We start from the raw sequence: 23615 nt of genomic DNA on the forward strand, positions 1-23615 counted from the left end.
CAGAGTCATGAACTGAAAGGTCTGTTCACTTTCTACTGAATATTTAGGTAAATCAACTGTTAATGTCTCTGAAACCTATAATTATTTCTAAACTTGTGTATCTATTGAATTATTTCTAACTGGTCTGGTCAGATCACCTGTTCCACTGGTCCCAAATTAACTGCGCGGTAACATGGTCTCAATGGTAATATTCAGATTAATGGCGTGCTTGATTTCACATGGCGGTTTGACTTGCAGTGAAGCATCTTCCCAAGGTCACGCTCAGTGAGGTTAAGCATAGCCTCCAGTGGAATCATAAAACCTTTGGAGGAAACACATAGAAAAAAAAATGAGCTCAAGACTGCGGCGAGGCGCCGCCTGCGATTGGACGTGGATGAAAGGATGAATGCGGCGTGGTGGTTGGTTGAAGGTTGTACATCAACACAGGCCAGTGGGGGTGTCTGCTGTGTGTGTGGCATGTGAATGCTCATTTGAATACATGAGGAATGAAGCTGGAGGTAGAAAGAGCGAGACAAAGCAAGGGCAACAGGCTTCATTCAAAAGGTCATAAGAGAAAATTAGCATCACTGCAGAGAGGACTAATAAACAGATGACGTCTAATCAGACTTGCATGAACAAGCTCATCAGGTGTAGAGACAAGCGTGGAGTCAGAGAGGCAAGCAGAAAATAGGCAAACACATGCTGATAGACAGGCAGGCAGGGACAGAGCAGAACATGACAACCAATACAGGTGGCATATAGGTGGAGTGCAGGGAGTCAACCGTGTTGATCAGTACATATTCTACGATGCACGGCTTTTCATGTAAAGTTCAGTTCTTTTATCTCTCTCAGCGGGCCATGAACAAAACAGAACTGAAGTCGCTCTGAATGAGAAAGACAATGAGAGCAAAGTGAATGTGTAATTCTTTAATGAGCCGTATCTTCCACCCCGAGGATCTATCATTTTAACTCGACTGCTTATGAACCATTACCACATGCTGAATACACACACACACACACACACACACACACACACACACACACACACACACACACAGCATGCAAGCACTATCACTTATGATTCCCCTTTCTCTCTGCACCCCCTGTTACCCCCTGTCGTCCTCCTCTCCTGAATCTGCTCCTCCCTATCTCCTTCCTCTCCCCCATTGATTTTTGTGTGTGTGTTCATGTGGGTCTACAGTATGTGCTCTGTATGTGTGTATCCTCTAGTCAATATACCCCAAGCTGTGAGACTTGGGCAATATAAACAAAATAAAACCAAAGAATCAAGTGCAGACAAAGAGGAGCAATTAAAAGAGAACAACAGCCAGATTATAAAAAACACAGAAGTCTCAGTGATGGTACAAAGTTTGATTATGTGCTATTAATTTGTTTTGCAAAATGCATTTTGGACAAAACACAATTGCTAGAGGATCTTCACTGGCAATGGTTTCTCCAATCCAGAAAATGTGGCATCCATACCATGGGTTTATGGAGAACTACAGACTGTACTTTTTCTTTAAGGTGAGAGGAAGATAGTAGTTTTGGTCAGATACCAAAAAGTTAACATGCCTGGCCTTGTGCTTCAAATCTGCACTGACCTTTTCATTGTTTAATAAGACCACAACCACCATGCTTTCGTAGCAAGGAAGAGATATTAAAGGGAAAACAAATGCAATGTGCTGATGGTGAACATTTTGCTGATACTGTCCACTCACATTGCCAACAGCTGACAAATCTGCTAAATATGCTACACAGTAAACATTTTCTACAAAATATACTTACTAATGCATATCCCTCATTAGTTGTATATACAGAACATAATGAAAAGAAGAAGGAGACATGTTTACTCTGTTGTTACAACAGACTGTTGACTACATGTGAAAATAAAGCAGGATAAGATAAGAAGAAAATGTTTCCAGAGAAAATGTGCTGTATCAGTGGGATAGTGACTGCATTCATAGCATGTTTTACACCCTAATGGTCTCCAGTGCCTGCATGTACAATGAAAGCAGTTTCATTCCTTTTTATAGCATTGATCAATCCAATGCAAAGGCTCACTCTGGGATCTTTTATAGTCACCGGTGCAGATTAGGAGCCTCACCAGACTTTTTATTGTTATTTCTGGCTCCCTTTAGACAGATGCTTATGAATGCAGATCACAGTGTCCTCGGGCAGAGGGGTAACATGCTCAGGCGCTGGAAAACAGTGGCCTCCGCCTTTAAGATGAAATAGCTTCTAAAGGCTTTGTGAATCTGGCCCCAGGGAAGTGGGGGAGAGGCCAAAGGAGCAAGGCAGAGATGATGGAGGGAAGATACGTGGACAGAGGACAAAAATGCCTCAGTGTGTGCATTATTTGGTGCAGGGCTATGATGAGAATATTGACAGTGTTTTAACTGCAAATTAGACTATGCTTAATGAGATTTCCAAGGTATTATAACACAACGCAGGTAACAAAATGATAGAGAGCATGATCGAACAATACATTATGTTAGCTGGACAACAGAGATGACACAAAATCAGCCACACCTCCTTTCTCTCTCCATCTCTTCCTCTCGGTCTCTCTCTCTCTCCTTCCCTCTCTTTCTTGTTCTTCATTGTCATCAAATGAACACCCATGGGAAGAGAGACCACCTGGTTACCATGGTTACATGGACTGAATGTCCCCACACACGCACACGCACACACGGACACACACACACACACACACACACACACACACACACACACACACACACACACACACACACACACACACGCATACAGTTGCGTTTCGGTCCCCTTTGAGGGCATTACATAGACTAGCATATATTTCCTGGAGACCCTAACCTAAACCAATACATAACCTTAATCTAAACCTAACCTTAACCCAATTCTTCACCCTAAAATTTAATGATTTACATGAGGGAAACTTGTGCTTTGTCCCCATAAGGTAGAAAAGTCCCAACAATGTGTAAACAGATTTATGTCCCTATAACCTAAGTAATACATGTCTATGCACACTCACACGCACTCACACACACACGCACACAGAAAAATATATCTTGTACTTCATAAAAATACAAAGACTTGCTGAACATAGTTGAGATTGTTTGTGAAAGACAAACCTTAAAATGCGTTTGTCCGTGTTTGTATTTGTTCAGCAGCTCTTTTAGGACAACATGAACTGCCGTAAGACATTTAGTTGGAACAGGAATTTTGTGAGCACTATGAATGTAAGGTCTTTTACGGGAAAATGATCAGTGCTTTCCAGACTATACTGACATTAGTGGTTGTAATGTGATTCATGGATACCTGGAGGTTAAAGTATCCCCACCTCTGCATCCACCACCACATCACAGCTTAAAGCATAGCAATTATGGTGACACAGGATTTCATTTGTTACACAGAAGAGAAGAGAAGAGAAGAGAAGAGAAGAGAAGAGAAGAGAAGAGAAGAGAAGAGAAGAGAAGAGAAGAGAAGAGAAGAGAAGCTGTGATTACATTTACATTATTGACATTATAGGATATGTCTGGGGAGACAGAGGGATCGGAGAAGGGGCAGTTGAAGAAGGGATTGTGCTGGTTTGGGGAGAAAAAATCAATTGGTTTAATCTCCCTGAATTCAAGGGGAGGGGAAGATGAGAAATGACCTAATGAAGAAATGGTCTGTGTTTAATGCCATCTGTGACATAGCAGATAGCACATAGCTAATTAAAACCAGTAGCTACTGAAATTAAGTATGAAATGTGTGTCTGATTCCTGATAGTAAAGCCGAGCTCGATAACAAATTTAGCATGGATCAGCACGGCCTTTTTAATGGCAAGACCTATTGTTGTGTTAGATAAAAAAAATAAAGCATCAGCTAGACTTCACTGTCAACTTAAAAAGAAAAAACCTTTATAATATGGCACAAATAGCGCTAAGCTAGGCTCTATGCTTTTGACTGCTCATATGTTGGTGCCTGCCTTGTTCCTTTGCTTTTGATCTGTGAACAATGTTTGCCGAGTGATTCTCCCTCCCCGGCTGAGATCAACTTGTAGATGGACTTAAATCAAATAGAAATAGCCTGTGCTACACATGACTAAATAACTTTGTTCTGTTAAGTGGCCCACATAAATAAAACACACACTTGGCACCGAGATGTTCAAGTTTTGAGGTGTTATTTCAGCTCTTGGCTGATATCACACCACCTCCACCTCTCATCCCCACATCTCTTGTCCCTCTTCAATATTCAACAAAGCCCAAATGTCATGAGAATTAATTATAAGATGGAGAATATTTTCTTCGTTTGATTCATCCCTGTTCATATCTGCAGCCCAGGGAGGGAGAGAGAGAGGGAACTTAAGATCAATCATGTGTGTGTGTGTGTGTGTGTGTGTGTGTGTGTGTGTGTGTGTGTGTGTGTGTGTGTGTGTGTGTGTGTGTGTGTGTGTGTTAAACAAAGCAGCAGGTTGATATTGAGAAAGTCATTGTAAGTCAAGAGGCAGCAGGCTACTGGATCTGTTTCAGCCCGAGAACTGGGCCATCCATAAAACATACTGGATTACACACAAAGACATTACAGCAACAGATGTACCGCCTGCACACACACACAAACACACTTAAGTTGTGCAGCACATGTCGGGCACGCACGCACAAACAAGCCATAAACATTAATTTGTGCATGCAAATCCACACATTCGCCAACACTCTCTTTCTCACGCAAACACAGTTTTGCTTGCATGCTCTTCCTTTCCTGTGAAATAATAAGCTCCACATTTCAGCGATTCAGATTTTGAGAAGTGGTTTGTAGGCTGAATTTTAAAGAGAGAGTCAGAGAGCATGGATAGGAAGATGTAGAGATGGACCCCCCCCCCCCCCCCCAAAAAAAAAAAGTCATATGGTATTTTATTCATACCTTAGCTCAGAACTACTGATTTACTGCTCAGTACAGGGATAGAAAGTAAATATTTAAAAGAATAAATGAACCTCTGTGATTTGTGTGGTCTGGTTGATACTGCATCACTCTTTCAGCTTCAGTGCCTGTGAGCCTTGTTTATATGCATAGAGATGCCATCAAGCAGGGAGGCATGCAGAAAATCCCCTTTTGTCACTTGTGATTCTTTCTCCAGGAATTCATTGTGGCTTGAGAGACACGATCCCCACACCCCACCAGCAGCTCGGTAAATCATAACCAGCAATTTTCTTTGTAAATAGCCAGCGCACCAGTTTCAGCCCCAGCGGGAGACATGAGTTTCCACAGATATGACACATCAAGGTTAGTCTAAAGGTTATGACACATGTGCCAACAAATAGCTTATTTTGTCAGAGTTAAATTACGGGGTGATGCAGTATAAGAAAACAAACATTTAAGGGAGCGTAAATGTTTTATCTTGTTATGAACACAGTCCTACATTCACAACTACGACATCAGCAGTGTCTCTATGTTTTAAACATAATCCTGACTATTATCTCCTGTCATTTGCATTGAAATACTGCAGTTTATAATACTCTCAATGAAGCTAACCACACATCTATAGTGGTTTCCAAAGTGAGATCTTAAATACAGTTTTGTTCTTGTAAAACACACGAAAATCTCCAAGTTGACTCAATGGTCTTACTGAACACGTTAGTAAATGTTAGATCTTTGATATATGGGTGACACTTGGAAGCTTATTGTGAAATTAGTCGGCCCACTGCTGCATCAAATCCCCTAACTTCAATAGCAATGTTTAGTGCTGCATACCTTACGTCATGGATCATTTTTAGAAACACAAGGTGTACAACATGCGTTGGGCCTTTGATTCCTTCTCAATCTTTCTCAAGTCATTTTTGTTGTTTGGTGGCAGTAATAGTAACTGTTGGAACACCCTATTAGAGTTCTGCACAGGAAAGAATTGAGACTTAAAGCCAGACTGAAACCATTTCTTTAAAACCCAACCTGACTGAAACCTAACCCAATCCAACAACTATAGTCTTCTTGTATATTATCCATAAGATATAAACTTTATTTAATGAGGCAAACTCATTGAGTTCACATCTCTTCTGCAAGGGAGAGCTGAAAGACAGAAAGAGATACATTTATGAACAAATTACATTCGAAAATAACCAGACCTGAACTCAACCTGAGCCCAAACCTTTAAGAAACAAGAAGCCTGAAACCCAAAACTTCATCGGGACCCATTGGGCTCGGGTTTGGTGACAGTAGTGATTACCTCCACATACTGATGGAAATTGTAAATCACTGTTTTCTTGTAAGTTCAACAAGGAGAAATAATGCTCAAGTGAATTAGGACACAAATAAGCTATGAAGTTCTAAAACTGTTATTGTGCTTTTTCTGTGCAATCATATTGTCTCCTCTTGGCCTGGTAGCAGTCAGCAGCCCGGGGGTTGGGAACTATTGACCTACAGTTGAGTATCACAAATAACAAACAATAACACTGTAGTGATGAGTGTGTCTCTGTCATGACGTACACTGACGGAGGCACACTCATGACCACAGTAATGACGAGGACAGTGCAGGGGTAATTAATGTGACAATGACCTTTAACACTATTACATCCTGCCCTGGGGGCAGAGATCCCACTATCCGATGACATCACACATGACTCTATAGGTCATGGGTAACAAGGTGAAGATGCAGAAGAATGAGCCCTGGTTTAGTGAGCTGACTGACAGTCAACCCATTAAGCAAGACCGCCTCTGCCAATTAAACTTCTATCGTGTTCAGCTTCCATTCTGTACATTAGAAACTACTCAAAACAACACCAACAAACACTATTATGACATCATTGGTTTGACTTGAAAATAAGTAGCCTGGGTCATCACCACAGAAACTGCAGTCATAAACCAGTTGTGTCATGGAAAGTTCCGTCACCGTAAAGGTGGCTGGGGTCTTCTCGTATATTGACCAGTCAATCAACATATGTGTTTTTCCAGCTAAAGATAGACATGGACAGTAAAGCTTTCCACAGAGTATGGAGGAGCTGCAGTATGAGAGCTGCCTTAGAGGACTGTTTGTCCTTCAGGCCTCTGACTGGAGATAACATTGATATTTGACAAAGATTTTGTTGTGCTTATTATGAGAAAATACAGACTAGTTTGACAAGTTGCCACAGTAAAATACTCTGCATAAACCATCTGCTGAGCCTGATAAAACTAGTTTAAACCTATTTTCTGAATTAGCTTCTTACTATAAGTGACGGGTCATACACACACACACACACACACACACACACACACACACACACACACACACACACACACACACACACACACACACTGCCAAAGTAGAATGATGTTGATTAATTCACATTACAGATGTGTGTTATGTGTTTTTGTCTGTGTTCTTCTCACTAATTTGAAATGAAGGGAAAAAGGTGATGCCACATACAGGGCTGAATCTACCACTGAGGACGCTGATGTCCAGGCCTTCGGATGTTTTGAGGGGAATTTGGTGAACTGAACTGTAATTTGGATTCTAGAATTTTAGTTTAGGTTTAGAACAGGGAAACTTTACACCCCCCTTAAATCCTGTTTTTGTTTACCTCCAGTGGTTTGACTTCTCACCATGCTGCAGTGATGCTGAAGTGTACTCCAGGGCGTGTGTCAGTACACCCTGACATCACTGTCTGGTGTGGTTACAGGTGGAACAAACTCTCAAACACACAGGACCGGGAACACTGCCTTCCATCCGCCTTAAGTGTCTTTCTAAAGTTATGCATGGTGGGGTTTTAAAGCCTGATAAAAACATTTTTAGACTTGGTGCAAAGATGCAAATTAAACTTGGTATTCATGAATAAAACAACTAACAACTAAAGATAAAATGTTAATAAAAATAGAAAAATTATACAAATTTAGAGAAAATCTTACAGGCTTTTGCGGGTGTCTATCTGTGAGTGTATGACCTCACTATTTAAAGTCACGTTGAAGCTAATTCACTAATTTAACTTTTTTTTAACTTTTTTGACTGTTGCTTTATTAGAGTCTTTAAATTTACATTTCATGTTTTAAATCAAGTGCTTTGATGTTTATGGGTGCAATTCAAAGCCCCCTCATATTTAAAAGTCTACAAAGCACAGAATTTAACCACTGTGCAATGACTGAAATAACAGCAAATTTCAACTTCATTCACTCTGTGGGATTGCCTTAAGGCTCCTCGGGGTCCTCAGTTCTCCCTGTGACACCCATGCATTATGTATAAGCATAAGCATGATGAATAAGTCAAGAGATAAATGAATATTTAGTTTATTTTTCCATTTCTGTTTTTGGTATGACCTGGTTGTTAGTGCATCCTTTATCTTGGCCAAAGAGGAGATAAACTGCTGAGACCAGCAGAAAGAGAGCTGGAAAAAGAGAGAGAGGAAATGAGAGAGAGAGAGAGAGAGAGAGAGAGAGAGAGAGAGAGAGAGAGGGAGGACAGTTGAATCCATCTCTCAGTACTATCCCTCCCTCTGGGCATTTCCCTGCTGGCACAAGATGTGTGGAGGCTGCAGCATTTTAAAACCTCCACCATGCCAATGAACTGTGTGTGTGTGTGTGTGTGTGTGTGTGTGTGTGTGTGTGTGTGTTGTCTTTTATTTAAGATGGCCGTGTGTATATCCATATATATATATACATATACAGTATATATGTTTATGCTAATATGTTATGTATGAATCAGGATCCCTTTATTTGCACAACCACAGGATGAGCTTGCAAGTGCGTGTGTCAGTTTGTGTGTATATGTGTGGGTGTATGTTTGCTAATGTTTATTCCTCTATTTTTGCATGCATGCTTGTCTGCGTGTGTGTGTGTATGACTCACCGTTCTCCTCACCAGATGCTTCACAGCCGTCTTCATCGTCACAGTCATCTCCGCTGCCTCTCTCTGTCTGTGCACTCCCTCCCTCGTCTTCCTCCACCTTTCCTCTGGTTTTGCTCGCCCAGCCGAGCTCCACTAACAGCTCCTAAATAAAACACACGGGCACACACATACAGTACAGCAATGTTGGTGAGTTTGTCCACCACTTAAGTTCAAACTGAAATATCTCTAACAACTATTGGATGAACTATTTTCCTCCAGTGCTTTTGACTGGAAAGCAAAGAACAAATGTTGTACAAGGAGCAGCAAAGTCCATATAAGGAGGAGGTCTGGTTGTATGGACGGACCAAACGGAAGACCTTCACACAGGAGACCAGGGTTTGTTTCCTAAACCGAAAGTCAGCATTGATTGTTTCCAATCAATCAACATCCATGATGTTCCCTAAAACATTGTGGTTTGGGCTTTACAAAACTCTGACTATCACCTGAAATGTTTCAAAGCAAGCTTTATTTTGAAAGTCTAACTGGACCTTGCATATTTAGTACCTTGCTAGTCGAGGCAAAATGTGACACTGACACGGTGGACCGGCGGCTCTATATAATACGCTTGATATTGGGTTGGATGATGCATTGACTTGTCACTTAGTATCATCATTAAGTCAAAATTGCAATTTGTCTAACTGTTAGGATCTGGACTTTTTAGCTTAGTCTATTTCCTGTTCTATTTTGTAGCCATCCCTCATGTGTCAAAGTTTACTTCCAGTGTTTTCCCACCCTTGTGATTGTTTGATTGCGTCCACCTGTGTGTAATTAGTTCTCCTCCCCTGTCTATTTAAGCGAGTGTGTTTCCCTTTGTCTTCGTCACATCATCCCTTTTGTGTGCCTTTCCTTGTTCCCTGTGATTCTCATGAGTAATTCTAAGGCTAGTCCCTTGCATCTGTCTTTTTTTTGATCCGTGTACTTGTTTTTGGATATTTGAACTTTTTTGTACTGAGTTGGATTTTGCCTTGCCTTTATTTTGTTAAATAAATCTTAATGCATAAAATAGTTAAAAGAGTTGTTCCATCGAGTGAACACATCCAGGATCAGTTTATGTACTGGCAGGTTTAACAGTCTCTGTTTGGTGGTCAGCTCAGCTGTGGTGAAAAAAACGCTTCTACATCACATGACCAAGCAGATGATTGGTGCGTCCTACATTCCAACCTACTTGTGAAGCGAGGTCTAAAGTGTGTGCAGTCCGGCCTCTCTCACCGCTACAACCATATTTTGTGCATTGTCTGTAACAGCAACAATACTGCGATGATTGTTGCTATTCTTCATGTTGAGCTCCAACTCCAAAAAATGGTCATAACATAAGCTGTGACTGTAACATAGCTCTGAGTAGTGGGTGAGGTCCACCCATCTGTGGTTATTGAGATGCTCTCTGCTTCTTTGAGGCTCTGCAGCACTTTAGCTTTTGCCTCTTGGTACAGAGCCGTTATCACTGGGAGACTTAAGTGTGGCCTTGGTAGAATTGTATACTTTGGCTCCAACATGTTCACTAACCTCTGAAATTCATCGTTGTCGACCACAGAAAATGGCCTCAAGTCTTTAGCTACATATACTGTATATATATAACAATTACTTTTAGCAGCCCTTGGCTTGCACGTAAAGAATGACGGGAGTCTGTTTTCTTGACTACTATGTGCGCCCTCTGCTGTTCAAACAGAAACAGAACATTTTTTGACAAGGAAAGGCAGTAAATAACCATGTAACATCAGGGTAGGTAGCTTCACAGTCCCATGACGGCATATTCTCAGAGTCAATTTATCGTTACATCCCTACTGACAATCAGTTAGTGAGCACAAACTCATAACTCATAAACATTACAAACAGCTAACTGTAATAAGTTCAAAGGTCTACAATATGGCATGCTCTGATTATACTTCAATGATCTCAATACACAACAAAACATAAAAGAGAAAAGAAGGATTGTTTTCCTATAGTATTTCTCCATGTACAAAAACATTATAACACACACACACACACACACACACACACACACACACACACACACACACACACACACACACACACGTACGTTGTGTTTTTACCACTTGTGGGGATATTACATAGACTTACATTCATTTCCATAACCCTAACCATAACCACTATTTGCCTATTCCTAACCCTGCACCTAACCTAACCTTACCTAACCTGTAACCCTATCCTCAGTCTGCACTCTTAAATTTAATGATTTACATTAAGGGGACCTGCATTTTGTCCCTATAAGGGAGGTGAGTCCCCACAATGTGACTGTGTAAACAGATTTTTGTCCCCACAACATGATAAATACCTCACACACACACACACACACACACACACACACACACACACACACACACACACACACACACACACACACACACACACACACACACACACACACACACACACACACGTCAGAGAGCACACTAAAGGGTAATTGAGGTCATGCTGTCTCTGCATGGATCCATATTCTCAGTTAGGTCACAGCGTGGATGCCATGGCATGTTACGTAATTGCGATGCTGTGTGAAAACCACGTCTCGTAAAGATTAACTATTGAGGGGGGAAAATAGCCAAAACATCCATTTAGTCAAATACTGAGTTTCAGTCAATGGTTGTTGAATTTGATTAACTCATAAAGGACAACACAAACTTTCTCTTTTTGGCCGAGTAAGAAGCTTTAAAACAGCGACAGGAGCATGTAATTGGTTCATGGTATGATGAATGTGTGTTGTACAGAGTCAAGGTAGGTAATATATATGAATTCCAGATGAAAACAGAGATAAGGAAAATGGGCACCAGTTTTAAAAAGAAAGACAGATTGTGCTGACATTTTATTCTATTTTATTTTCCCCTTAGATAACACTTCTATATATAATACAGCACAGCTGATGCTACCAAGATTGCAATATCTATCATAATGATTTATATTATCTAACACTGGTGAACTCTGTCTGGCAAATTAAATACTATAAAAGCTCAACTATAAATGTAATTACAAACATTTTTTAGAACATCAATGCTTCCCTGCTTAAGTTGCTTGTTGCTTGACAGCCAAAATCCATTCTACTTTCCAGTATTTAAAGATGACTTAACTCTGCCTTCAAATATAATCCCTTTAACATGAGAACATATATTGTATAAGCTGTTACTATACAGTATATTATGGTACGCAATGTGATACACACATACTGAGTACTGACACAGTGGAGCAGTAGACTTACACATAATAACACTGCACTGTATTCTTAACAGTTTGAAAATAGAAATTGGTCATATTGTTGACCTTGTTTAGGATGAGTTTCTGTGCTGTACAGATGCAGGTTGAATATATAAAGAGAGGGACATCTGGCCTCCACTGTGCAATCGGTGTGGAGCAGCCATGAAATCAAGGGGAACCAAGGTTATTATATGACAGCATGTCCAAAGGGACATGGAGACAGACCAGACTCTGTGTGGTGATTCACTATCATGTCATCGGACTGCTAATGAGGGCTGAGGGAGGACAAAAATACATTACAGCAATGTTTCCACCAGGACTGTGTTTTCTTAGTCATGTGGAAAGGGGAGCATTTAAACAGAATTTGGGCTGTGTCGCACTGAAACTGTCCAGGGAAACCAATGGGTAAAATTATTCAAGGGTGGCATCTCCAGAGTGGTCTGTCCTATCTAATTAATGACGAGAGACAAACATACAGGTATTAAGTTAAAGGCTAGGGTGAGGACTTTGGTCATGTGTTTTTGTTTGCAGCATATTACAAACACACAAGATTGACACTTAACCATTGTTTGGTTAAGAAGTTGTCTAATGATGAATGGTAGGCATATTGAGTTTAGGATAAATAATTGGTGTTAATAAAATTTGTATTCTTCATTCCATCTCTTTTTATTATCTGGAGGCTACTTTATGATGATTGACAGAATTAATAATAGCTGATGTTATGGGAATATCACGTATTAAACATTTACAATAGTTTTCTGATTGTTAATTGTGCATTGGTAGGCGATAACTGTTTGCTATAAAACAACAAAGGCACATTTCATGAATATCAGAAACTTTTAGAAAAACTTTTAACAACTTGATAATCAGAAAATAATTCACTTGCATGCAAATACGTTACGAATGAACAAACACACAAATCAAACAAAATGAACCTTGAAAACAAAAGTAAATGAGAAGAAACTGAAGAAATGACGAGGTGGTCTGCCCATTAAACACAATGCTAACTGAGCCAAGAGCTGTCGAATGTGGCACCAATGTGCATTCATGCACAACATGGTGATGCAATGCTTTTATAGCTTCCTTGGAGTCTTGCCATCTCTGTAACGTTGCCAGGTAACCAGACTATGATGTTAGCCCCTGTAAATCCACAGCTGGTGCTAATTGGTACAGTTTTTGTACAAATCAAACAAGTCGATACAGCATGTTAATTAGTGCTGGAGGTGCATTTTGTTACTCTTGGACAGATCCAGGCGAGCTGCTTCACCCTTCACCCTTTTAGTCTTTGTGATATGCTGAGCTCATTGGCTGCCAGCTTTAGCTTCATTTTCAGTGGACAGATATGAATCTATCTTCTCATCTAACTCTTTGCAAGAAAGCAAATAAGCATATTTCCCAAAATGTCAGCTATTCCTTTCAACAAAGCAAAGATTAACTTCAGGTCTATGGAGGTCTCCTCTCACTTCCTGTATTGGTACTGACTGTCGCCACTGGACGTACATTGCATGCTGCATAATCACCCAATATAAACGTCAGTCCTGGGAGTACTGGGTGAGAGCAAGACACAAAAGGAAGAGCAGAATTTGAAAGTCCTCTAATGAAGCCATCCTTGGCAGGTTTGCCATCTGCAGTCACTTAAAAAAAAAAGAGTGCATAACTGTGGATGCAGTGGTGGTACCACTCCCCCGTGTCTATACAGGGGCAGCCCTCACAGGGCTGATTAGATACATCCTGATTGGCTGAACATGTACATACAAATTTTAATTGCGAGGATAAGCGAGTGGCTACGCTAATGGAATCCCATTAGAGGGAAAAGCCTGTGTGAAACACAGCCCACTGCTGCAAAGGTCTAATTAACACGTAATACAAATTTGGAACATTGAATGATAAGAAGAGACTGAAGGAAACACTGAAGGAAGACAGACCTCCAAAACACACCCGACAAAATAATTAAAATTCCAAGGGTGCTTCTTTGTCCTGCTTCATATTTTGCACCTTGTCTCTTCCTAGCTGTGCAAGTGTGTAAATGGCATACATGACAGGCATGAATAATTATTAATACACGGCGTGCATTAATGTGTGTGCTTCAAATAAATGGCTCCCCTCACAGAGAAAGCACTCGGGCAGCTTGGATGAAAGAAGCCTGGCTCAGGCCCTGGATTTACAAAGGTAACTCTAAACTTATTCAAAGGACAACAACAGCTCACAGTGTGTGTTTGCTTCTGTAAACAGACGTGCATTTTCTCAGTCTATCAAAAAGATGGAAATACCGCACAACCCTTGAAGTGAATATAGTTTGCAATGCAGATGAGCTGCATTATATCTGACTTTTCCTTTTGGTTCATGTTGTGGTCTGTTAGTGCTTCCCACCATCCATCTGTCAGGCATGTAAACACTCCTCTGACTTTTCTCATCCTCATGGTGTGTGACTGTGTGTTGGTGTACATCATAGCTTCAGTGTTCTACAAATCACAGACTAGTAGGATATGTGTTCGGGTTACACAGAATTAATAGGCTGAGAAAGTAGATCTCAAACATAAATGATTACACGGTGCGCGTGCGGTGTGTGTTTGTGTATATGGCAGAGGGGGGAGATGCTGATTTGGCATTTCCTCCATGTAAATGCAACATGATTAATGGACTCACCACCTAAATTAGACGGAGCATAGAAAAAGCTTCAACAGCAAAAGGAGGAAAATAAAGCTTAGCATATCCTATTGCTTGATTCCACCTGAATTTTACAAACCAACACTTATGTTGATAGAATTTATGAGGTTTTGTTGACAAACTACAATTCCCATTCTTCACCTTATGATTACGCAGCCGATGTAGGTTTTGATTTATAATTAGCTCAGCATCTAGTTTATGTTTCAATTATAATGCAGACAGCCGCTGTGTTTCCATACAGTCATTCACTTTGCGGTGTGAGTGACAATGTGAAGGTCCACCTTGTTTCATTGCTAAATTGGGAGCCTGCAACTTCATCTTATATCTCACCCCGGCACTCACATACATCACTGACGTTACGAACTGTTCACATCTCATGGATTTGTTTTGTAATTAACTTTATTTCATAAATGGTTTGAGCCAGTTCATGATAATCTGGTCAGCGTACATACGTTGTTTTACTGTAATAGTGAGCTGCAGGCCAGAATGAGCAGGTCTGCATCCTTTGCTGGGTGTGCGTTACTGAAAAGGAGAAGAATACTGAGCCTTTTCCCTCCTCGCTACATGTTGTCTCAACAATCTACATCCATCAGTAAGGGAAAACACAAACAGAGCCCATGCTGGCCAGTCATAGTTCTACCAGTCCCCAGGAGGTATCTCCATAGCTGCCATAGCGATGTCATGTAGATACATTTTTGACGAGGGGGTGTATGCATGTAGCAGTATTGTATGTGTAGGTAAAGTCTGATTCCTCGGCTCTGTGCCATAAAACTCTGTTATTATTACGATGAACCTGAGCGCTGCAGCTTGTTTTGAATCAATCCCACATACATCAACCTTCTGCCTTAAATTCTGAGAGTCGGACTAATGCGATGGGTTTTTCTTGTTTTCTTGGGATTTGTTGACTGTAACAAAAGCCACTCTTATTCTTTAATAGCTGAAAAACAATATGTTCCTCGGCTGTCTTCTTCAATTGTGTGTTTGATCTTCCTCCCTGTTCACTTGTCTGTCTTCCTGTTTGTCTGTCTATCAGCCTGCCTCACTGTCTCTTCAGTATCCCAAACACGGCCACAGTCTTTGGTGCAAACAATGAATCATCATTATGAATAACCTTGACATAATTTTATGTGATCATATTTGTCCGGTTTTATGAATCATTCATGCAAATCATCGCCACATTACCATGCTGTCTAGAGCTTTGAAAGGACTGTGTAAATCTAGTCTAATTGTTGAATTAATTAATTTATTATTGCATGTTATTATCTACATCTCTTTGGAGTGCTGACATTTAAGTTTATTGGATTAAGCAGTGCTTCACACATGAGGTGATAACAGATGATTGAGAGCAAGATGAAAATGAGGACACACACACACACACACACACACACACACACACACACACACACACACACACACACACACACACACACACACACACCAAGAGAACGCAGGCTCCAGCAGCTAGCTTTAGCACCCGTGCATCACACTTTCATCTCACTGTCAAGAGTTGAACTTAATATTTCACTATAATAATAATACTAACAGCCAAAGATCAAACTAACAATGACATCATTATTTAAGCATGGATATGAATAATCCATCCACTAAGAGCAGGAAGCAACATTCCTGCAGAATTATTACCACCTTAATACATCATGGTAGAAGGTGTTAATGCTCTGTGGAGGAGTTATGAAATCACCCAGATCCTTTGGCTTCTTTTGACTTCATCTACACTTGGCTTCTCCAATATAAAGGGTTTGCAACAGAGGCTACTGCACACTCTGCACAGTGGGGTAAATGAATATCATTGTCACAGCCGAAGCCATTTCAGTAGAAAAAGGAAGAAACCCTAAAGCCACCCTATTACGAATGATCAAGATTTTTGGTTCATAATGCAACAAACAAAGATAAGTTGCACACTCAGAAGGTCACCAATTCATTGAACTTGGCTTCAGCTATGTACTGGTGTATATAGAGGCTGGAGGGAGCTGTTCCTTTTAACAAACACTGACTTCATTGTGTGCACCCTGAGAAGAGCATTATGTGAACTAGAAAACACAATATGCTGGAATGCCTATCAGATTATGAAGTATGTTGCAAAGTTCATGCTGATGCAACGTTGACATTTTGGCCAGATGATGACGGCACAAGAAAGATAAAAAGCTTGTGTCCAGAATGGAAACTGTCTCTGCATGTAATGAATAACTCCAGTAGATTTCATGAGAATCTCCTCATTCAGTTTCCTCTTGATAAGAAGAAAATTCTGACTGATGGTGGTGCTAAGAAAGGCCAGGGGTAGTCATCCTCTGGGAAAATATTCATAGACAGGGTGTTACATACATAGATAGGGATATTCAAGACATCAAGACAAGTTTTGCTGTGCTCATCAAGGAGAAATTCTGAACAAATGGTGGCACTAGATAAAAGGTCATGAGGTCACCAAAATAATCAAGAATTATCACCTTGGGACCACAAATGTCTGTCGGTGTTATACAATCAAGACAATCAGGATAGCTTGCTCTAGATAATAGTGTTGATGAAGAAGGGACTGACTCTCTGTAGGCCTTGCTGTTTGAGGGGTAAAAAACTAAATATTACGCCTTTGAAATCTCACTGAAAGGAGGGGAAATCATTCCATGGTCTGCTGCAAATAAGAAATTGTGAGGATGGAGAGTGCCAACATTTATCTCACGCACTATTTCTTATTTGAAGTGAGCACGTGTGTGTGTACCTGTGTTAGCTGCTCCAGCCTCAGTTTGGCCCCCTTCAGGACAGGATCTGTATTACGGACGGTCATCTCCGGGTTCTCCCTCTGGGCTTTTAAAGTGCTGCCAACCACACGACCTGCATAACTATGGAAAGAGAGAAGAGATAGACATACAGCGCTTTCTGCCCCAGTTCTGAGCATGTGTGTGTGTGTGTGTTGTGCCCCTGCCCCAGTTTTCCCACAGTCACTATACTAGTGTGTTCTGTCAGGTTGTAGTGATCCCCCCCCCCCCCCCATGCACACACACACACACACACACACACACACACACACACACACAGAGTCAAGTTTATTTACTCCTGACAAAAACACAAAGGTATTGACCTTGTTATTGATTTTATCTCTTAACGGTGAAAAACACCTAAACCATCTAAAAACCTAAAGAGCAACGTAAACATGGTTATTCATTTCCGTTTGGTGAGGTTTTACACTTCAGCTCCATTTCAGAGGAATGTACTGTAACTTTTACTCCACCACATTTATCATGATTGAACAGTCATTTAACTCCAAGAAATTTCCCATAATGATCATGTTTAATTCAGATATTTCTTTATGTTTACTGGTTATGACCATTTTCAAAGGCAGTTTTGATGAAGTTATGTTGTATTTATACTCTAATGTTAGAAATGGATTTGAATGGTGCGAATTGAAATAATCTTTCTCCCAGTACACAGTGAGGCTCTTTTGCTTCCATAAGGGCAGTTTTTTTTTTTTTCTTTTCCCTCCCTATAGAGGTCTCTAACAGGTATGGGAGATCTTTTATTCTATAAGCTCAGAGCTTTTTCAACAAATTTAATTTGGCCTGTTACCAGCTGTTACAGGGTCGGGCCTGCCTCCTGGTTTCTGGCTTCTTCTCACTTCTTTTTCTGAATGCTTTCCTCCACTCAGGCTGCTAATAGCTACTTTTCTGCAGATATGTGCATATAAGGACTTCATACTGAACTTGTTTAAATGACAAATAGAGCCTGCATGTGGCAAATGAACATCATCACTGAGTTTGATCCTTGATCTGCTCGCATACTGATGTTTCTTTCTGCAGTGGGCTATAAGCAAGTATCACATTATTTTGTCTGTGTGTGTGGGGGTGGGGGGTGGGGTGGGTGATGTGTGTGTGTGTGGGGGTGCAGTGGGTGGATCAAAAGGAAGATGAACTGAGAGAAAAGCACGAGAAGAAACAACAGTTCATGAGTCATATTTTTCCAAGTTTCCAAGTTCCAAACCAGCTTTGCGAGCTAATACAATCAGCCACCAACTCGGTAACCGCTGACTCCACACCCTCGAAATACAAACACACTCTGTCTATGGCAACAAGGGAAGAGGATTGTGGGAACCAGAGAGCAGAGCCATGGTGGATGTCAACTGAGTGTAAAAAAAAATAAATAAATAAAAAAAATACGACCATCTCTCTAATGCCAAGAGATGGTGTGGTGGAGAAGACCCCAGCCTCTGGAGCCATGCTAACCCTGCTGGTCTGGAGTCAGATCTGACCAGAAACTTTAATCTGATGCATAAAGTCTCTAATTAGTTTTCTCAAATCTTTGTTTTACTCTGACACAGATTGTGATTTCATTCATTTTTCCTGAGAAAAAGGTCACATCCTGCTAAAGGTCTTACTTGAGTCAAGTCAAATGTCCTGACTCACAAAGCAAGTTCAGCTCAGCCTGGTTCTTTCTGTGCTTTGGGTTCATTAAGCCTGGCATTTGCAATCTATGTTAACTCATCTCACAGAAGTGGTCGTGGACTGTCTCTGCAAGACACGTTTTCCAATCCAGCTGTGGGCAAGTTCACATTAAATATGCAGCCAATCACATATATAACAGTGACAGATCAAGAGCTGCATGTTTAATTTATGACAGATCCTCATGGGAAAAGCAGGTCATTAGAGAGGCAAAAATAATATGACGCAGAGGGAAAAAAGGATACGCACACAATAGCAAATATAATCAACTAAATATAAACTAAACATCATACTGCTGACACTGTCGACTTATTCAGTAGCCTAAAGTGGAAATGGAGAAAAATAATTAGCACCAGTTTTGCTCTTGTTTCATGTTGAGTTGCATTATTACTGTTATGGTATTTCTGTTGTCAGTGCAGAGAGGATTACTGGAGAAAAATTGAAATGTAAATGATTAAACATAATGGCTACAGGAAGGGAGCAATTGATTAGGGTCTGTGACTACAACACTATGTACATAAATTAGTGGGGTAACTTTTATGGCTGGTTTTATGGTTGGCACATGATTGTCCTGCCGTAGGTACTGTATCTGCCACCCCGGTTTTTATTCATAGTTCAGCGTCAGATATGCTTTAATACACAAATGGACCGCATGTGATCAGGTCATATTGTGCTGTAATTATACATCCCAAAGTGACTGTGTTGACATTCTTTCATTTACTTTGTGATATGACCCATTGTGGTGAGGTCCACCTTGTTTCTTTAATCAATATGGGACGATTGTTACATTTTTTGTGGAGGCTGTTAGTAGGTGGGCCATTTACACATTTTCTCAAATCCTTTGATATTAACATACTCCAGAGGAAGTTTGCCAGCCTAGCTAACCCACAAATCTTACTTCATGAGACAGTCCATATCTCATGGATCCCTTTGGTGTTGCTACATAAAGAAAAGGAGCATTTCAAGCACTGTCACCATGGAAACCACTTGATGATTACAATGATTACAAAGACGCACAGCAAAAGATCATAAGATATATCCCATCTAATCTCTATAAGAATTTGTTTTTACTGTATGTCTGGGATAAGACAGTAAATAGTTGATAGAAAAAAACAGTATATGATGTTACATATGGCAACATGCAAAGAACAGGTGGATTGAAAATCTTATGGAACAACAGGACATTGGGCTGCATGCAAATGCATTAACATGTGCAACAAAAAGTTCAGCAACTTGCCCCTAACTGATTTGTACAATCCCAGACAACAGACAGAGCAGAATGAGAGGAAAGAGGGTGGAAAAAAGGACAGGAAAGAAGAAGGGTAAGGAGGGAGGATGAAAAAAAGCTCAATTAAAAACCACAGACTGTGCTCCAGGGGGAAATCCCAAGATTCCTTAGACTCCAGCAAAGATTTTGGAGATCAGTATCAACACCACACATCCAATGAATCTGCTACACATGCAAGAGTGTCAGCACCTCACAAATATTCTGCCATGCTCATGTTTTCCTTAATGTTCATTAAATCTAGGAATGTGTGAGATGAGTGACAGCCAATTGATTTGACCTTTATAAGGTTGGCTGAGCACAGCCGCTCTTTTACCACACAGCCTGTTTACAGTTACACCAAGAAATAAACCAAACAATACAAACAGACAAGAAGAGAATGGAAAATAATTATCATAATTAGTTCGCGAATTAAGGGCAGGTATGAGGCTATGATTATGTCTGCCTTACAGGGTTACACAGGGTTATAAAGTGTTTGGTTTTAAAGTGGGAGATTAAGTGCAGATGGTTTCATAAGACTAGTGCAACAACAATAAAGCCGTAATTCCTTCCAGAGCATTAAAAGACACATACAAGATGGTGATTGTGCAACATTTGTAGATAAATAAATACAAAGGGTTATTATGTCTCTCAATAAAGGGAGATGAAGTGATTTAGTCAGGAAAAAACAGTGGTGGGCAATGGATACAAGTGCCAGGCTTTCGCTGCAGCATACTCTGGATACTGATTACAGTAAGAGTTTAGTTGTATTTGCATGTGTATGTAATGTGTAATTAGTATCTTGTAGTTAGTTAAGAGGAGCGTAATTTCCCTGCAACAACAGAATCAACTACAAAAAACAATCATGTGTCATCTGCATACAGATGCATTTGATAACCAAGCATTAAAGACATGTAATTTACATGACTGGTGAACAGCACAGGGATTAAACGCACAGCATTGAGACAGGGCTGGCCCTTTCCTGGAGCAGCTCTGAAAATATTAAGAGGCATCCTTTCTGACATCACAAGAGGATAAATCTGTAAATATACAGGGCAATATTCCTATTGTTATTTATTGTCTAAATCATTTGCACCTAAGATCTAAGATGGGGCTAGTATTGACTCTAAAAGTAGATTGACCCGAGTGTTCCGAGAGGAATGCCTTCAGCTGTTATTGATTAGCAATTCCAGGATAGATGACAGATAGGACAAATTGGAAATTGGATAATAGTCATTAGGGTCAGTGCAATCTCCACTGCAAATGCAAAAGGACCACATGAGCCAATTTCAGTGACTATGCGAGATGTATTTGAAAGATCAATTACTAATGAAATATGCTCTGTAATGATTGATGCGATAAAAAGATGAAGAAAGGATCCGTGCTGTTTCACCCATCAGCTGTTTAACATCTTCAGCCAGCAGGCCCTATGGCACAGTAGTAGTGAGAAGAGTTGGCTGTGTGCATTATGTATTTGCAGGAGGAGACAGTCTTACAGCAACCTGCCAGCAGCACCTGCACATCTGTCGAAGGCTGAACAGACATCATCCCCACCTAACACTTAACAGCCTACAGATTCTCTGAGGTTGGAGGTGAAGAGGTGGTGCCTCTTTGTTTTCATTTTACTGCCTTTCAGTATTGTTGTGTTCAATTAAAATGAGTAAGTTCAAGCAGAATGAGCAGAAATGCAGGGAAAGACTACTGGACTCATCATATCTTCTGCCTCTTTTATCAGTTTGGAGTTTGAGAACTGACACATGGGGGGAGGGGGGATAAACATGAGTGTATCTCTGTGAAAGTGACTGAAATTACAGAAAATCATTTATTTTATCATTTGGCAAACGTACCAATCAAATCATAGATAATATCAAACTACAGATCACAGCTTGTGGACTGTGCTTTATATTCAAATGGAGCAGAAAGCATCAATAGCATCTACACATCGAAAGCGTTTTCTGCTGCTGCCTTTATTGGAAACCATCATTGCTGTGAATGAGCTATTTCCAGATTACAGATGACTGTTGGGATTCTCTGTTTGTTTGACACCAGATGATGAAAGTGTGCTGCAGACGACACAGAGAGGTGTGACCGTGAGTGACACTTAATAAGATCTAGAGAACGACAGACATAAATCACCAGCACCATAACGACAGAGCTGCTCTGCTGCTGCCCTTGGTTGTTGCATGATTGTTAACTGTAACACACACAGATCCGTGTCTCATCTCATCTCTGTCTCATCTCTGCAGCAAACGTTTAAAGCATCTGTAGCGGGAACACACACTCACAAAGAACACAGTAAAAATAAAATTACCTGAGATAGTGATCTGACCTGAGTGTAATTATGAGAGTCACAACCTCAATTGTAAATCAAGCTGCATTCCTGGGGAGTCATTTACATAGTTCTATCATACACACGCGCACACACGCGAGCGCGCACACTCACTCACACACACACACACACACACACACACACACACACACACACACACACACACACACACACACACACACACACAACAATAACACACTATACTAACACCCGAGGCTCAAACCGATACCTTTTGTACCAGATGTGCAAGCGATACGCTGTGGTTTGGAAAGGTTTGGAAAAACTGCACTTAGTCTCACTTTCTCTGTCCATCATCTTCCTCTCCGCCCCCTCCGGACAGCTCTTTCTCAGCATTTCCCTGACTCTGTGAGGCATTAACGGCTGACATACTAGAGATTTTAATGCATTATTAAATACACAAAATACATCAAAACATCGGGTGTGGCAGGTCTTCACTGGTTGAAGCGGTGGTAATGCCTTGTTACTTTGGATGGTGATAAGATGCTTCCCTCTCCTGGAGATAATCAGCTATTACAGCTCCAACATAAAGAGCATAGTTCAGTCGGTCTTAACAGCTGCAAAACACACATCTTTAAAACTGTTCGACTGCAACTGTGGTGAACATTCAAGCACACTTCATTCTCAGACCACCATAACTGTCTTGTCTTGTTGAGCCCAGTCAAGCAAAGCTTCAGAGACAGAACCAGCACCCCACTGCATATCACACACTCTGGAGTTCATTTGCCCCCCTGTTTCAAACCAGAGCCATTCATAGAGGGCCACAGTAAATTAGCTACAGATGGAGGCTGTGACATTAAGTGACATTTAGTGTGAGAAAGGATGGGTGGGAAGCTGCTCAGTGCGGCTGTGACTTTAACTGTCACTGGATGGTCGAAATGTACTTTTATATTATGTAGAACAG

The 23615-nt window shown here is 40.7% G+C and overlaps 1 protein-coding gene across 1 annotated transcript in view; it reads right to left on the reverse strand.

Moving 5' to 3' along the window:
- Positions 1-23615, reverse strand: part of LOC139330725 (glypican-5-like) — a 49243-nt gene that overhangs the window by 10407 nt on the left and 15221 nt on the right. The window contains exons 8-9 of the mRNA XM_070961807.1: positions 17387-17507; positions 8746-8887 (exon numbers count right to left, since the gene is read on the reverse strand). Coding sequence (XP_070817908.1) covers positions 8746-8887; positions 17387-17507 — 263 coding nt within the window. The remainder of the gene's footprint in view (positions 1-8745; positions 8888-17386; positions 17508-23615) is intronic.

The sequence above is a fragment of the Chaetodon trifascialis genome, chromosome 4 (assembly GCF_039877785.1).
Source record: "Chaetodon trifascialis isolate fChaTrf1 chromosome 4, fChaTrf1.hap1, whole genome shotgun sequence".
Taxonomy (NCBI): Eukaryota; Metazoa; Chordata; class Actinopteri; order Chaetodontiformes; family Chaetodontidae; genus Chaetodon; species Chaetodon trifascialis.